The sequence below is a fragment of the Palaemon carinicauda genome, chromosome 8 (genome assembly GCF_036898095.1).
Source record: "Palaemon carinicauda isolate YSFRI2023 chromosome 8, ASM3689809v2, whole genome shotgun sequence".
In the NCBI taxonomy this organism is placed as follows: Eukaryota; Metazoa; Arthropoda; class Malacostraca; order Decapoda; family Palaemonidae; genus Palaemon; species Palaemon carinicauda.
In genome coordinates, this window is record NC_090732.1 from 94,218,462 (window position 1) to 94,220,630 (window position 2,169).

A 2,169-nucleotide genomic window follows, 5' to 3' on the forward strand; every position below is an offset into this window, starting at 1 on the left:
TACATCAAAGTCTCTTTCTAATTCATATCCTGTTTATTTTGGTTTTGTCTCCTTCGTAGGTTTCTTCTATTGCATCTACTACATTTGGGTGTAGTCTATATTCTTTCACGCTTTCTATTATTTTTTCCCTCTTGATTGAATCATAAGCTTTTTTGAAATTTATTGAAATTACAACGAAACTTTCTTTTCTTTTTGTAAATTTCTTCTACGCATATACATACATATACCAAAGGCACCTCCCCCAATTCTGGGGGGTAGCCGACAACAACAAGAAACAAAACAAAAAGGGGACCTCTACTCTCTACGTTCCTCCAGCCTAACCAGGGACTCAGCCGAGTTCAGCTGGTACTGCTAGGGTGCCACAGCGCAACCTCCCACATTTCCACCACAGATGAAGCTTCATACTGCTGAGTCCCCTACTGCTGCTACCTCCGCGGTCATCTAAGGCACCGGAGGAAGCAGCAGGGCCTACCGGAACTGCGTCACAATCGCTCGCCATTCATTCCTATTTCTAGCACGCTCTTTTGCCTCTCTCACATCTATCCTCCTATCACCCAGAGCTTTCTTCACACCATCCATCCACCCAAACCTTGGCCTTCCTCTTGTACTTCTCCCATCAACTCTTGCATTCATCACCTTCTTTAGCAGACAGCCATTTTCCATTCTCTCAACATGGCCAAACCACCTCAACACATTCATATCCACTCTAGCCACTAACTCATTTCTTACACCCGTTCTCACCCTCACCACTTCGTTCCTAACCCTATCTACTCGAGATACACCAGCCATACTCCTCAGACACTTCATCTCAAACACATTCAATTTCTGTCTCTCCATCACTTTCATTCCCCACAACTCCGATCCATACATCACAGTTGGTACAATCACTTTCTCATATAGAACTCTCTTTACATTCATGCCCAATCCTCTATTTTTTACTTCTACGCAATATTGTAAAATAAATATATTATCTTCTACCCTACCTCCTTTTGAGAATCCAGCTTGTGTTTCTTTCATCTCCATATTTTCTTCTGCGTTCTTCTGTTTCGTCTTTCATGAGAGCCATGAATATCTTGCAAGAAGCATTTGTAAGTGCAATTGGTCTTAAATCTTTAACTGTGGATTTCCTTGCCCTTTTTATCATTTTTGTTTTTGATGCTTTCCACTTTTCAGGATTGTTCTTTTGTGTTTCATTTTGTAGGCACTGAGTAATTATTTCCAAACATTTGATTTCTTTTATTAAAGTCTTATGTAGTTCTGGTTTTAGTGCATCGGGACCTGCTGCCTTTTTATTTTTAATTTTTCTTAAAGTTTTCTTAACTTTTTCCTTGGTTATGTTAGGAATATTTATTGCTGTTATTTTTCTTTTGAGTGGAGCTACCATATCCCTATGTTCTCTTATTTCTCTAGGGAATGTCTGTCCTCATACATTTCTTCCTTTTCTATTTCCTTTAACTTCTCTATACAACTCTGTCTTTCTTCACTATTCCAAATCTCTATTATTCTATTTTCGTGCATTTTATAAATGCCTTCCCCCCAGAACCTATGCATTTGCTCTTCTGCTACTTCCTTCGACAGTTTTTCTCCATTTTCGTCATATAATTGTATTTCTTCTTCGTTTTTCTTTTTTCCCCTTAGTTTATTAATATTTCTTATATTTTGTTACTATCCTTCCTTACTTTATTAGTCTTATTTTTTTCATTTTCCCACGTTGCTTCCTTTATTACGACTTGCGTTCTCTCCTTTTTGCGTTGTGTAGCCTATACAGTTGAAACGCTCTTTCCTTTTCTTCTTCTGTTGGGTACCGTTTTTTGTCTGTTAAGTTTTTTCGTCTTTTTTATTTCATCTCTGATTTTATTGGTCATCCAATCTGGATCTATGTTTTTTCTTCTATAGTTGTTCACCGTCTGTACTTTGCTTGTAGCTTCTTTTTCGCTGTCTCTTCTACAACATCATCAAAATGATCCATCCTTCTAATATCTCTACTCTCCATCCTATTTTTTACCTCTTCCCTATATTCCCTGAGACTTTCTTCGTCTCTTTTGTAATATATACTTTCTTTCGAAAATCCTTTTTTGTAATTTTCTATCGTTATTTTCACGCTGACATCTACCTCGACCAGATTGTGGTCAGATATATTTACTCACTCGTTTTCTTCATCTATGTTCA

The 2,169-nt window shown here is 37.6% G+C and overlaps 1 protein-coding gene across 1 annotated transcript; it reads right to left on the minus strand.

The window, feature by feature from the left end:
- Positions 1 to 979: 979 nt before the first annotated feature.
- LOC137645370 (uncharacterized) lies at positions 980 to 1,384 on the minus strand. Its single transcript, XM_068378178.1, has one exon. The coding sequence runs from the start codon at positions 1,382 to 1,384 to the stop codon at positions 980 to 982; it is 405 nt and encodes a 134-aa protein (XP_068234279.1).
- Between the last annotated feature and the right edge of the window lie 785 nt (positions 1,385 to 2,169).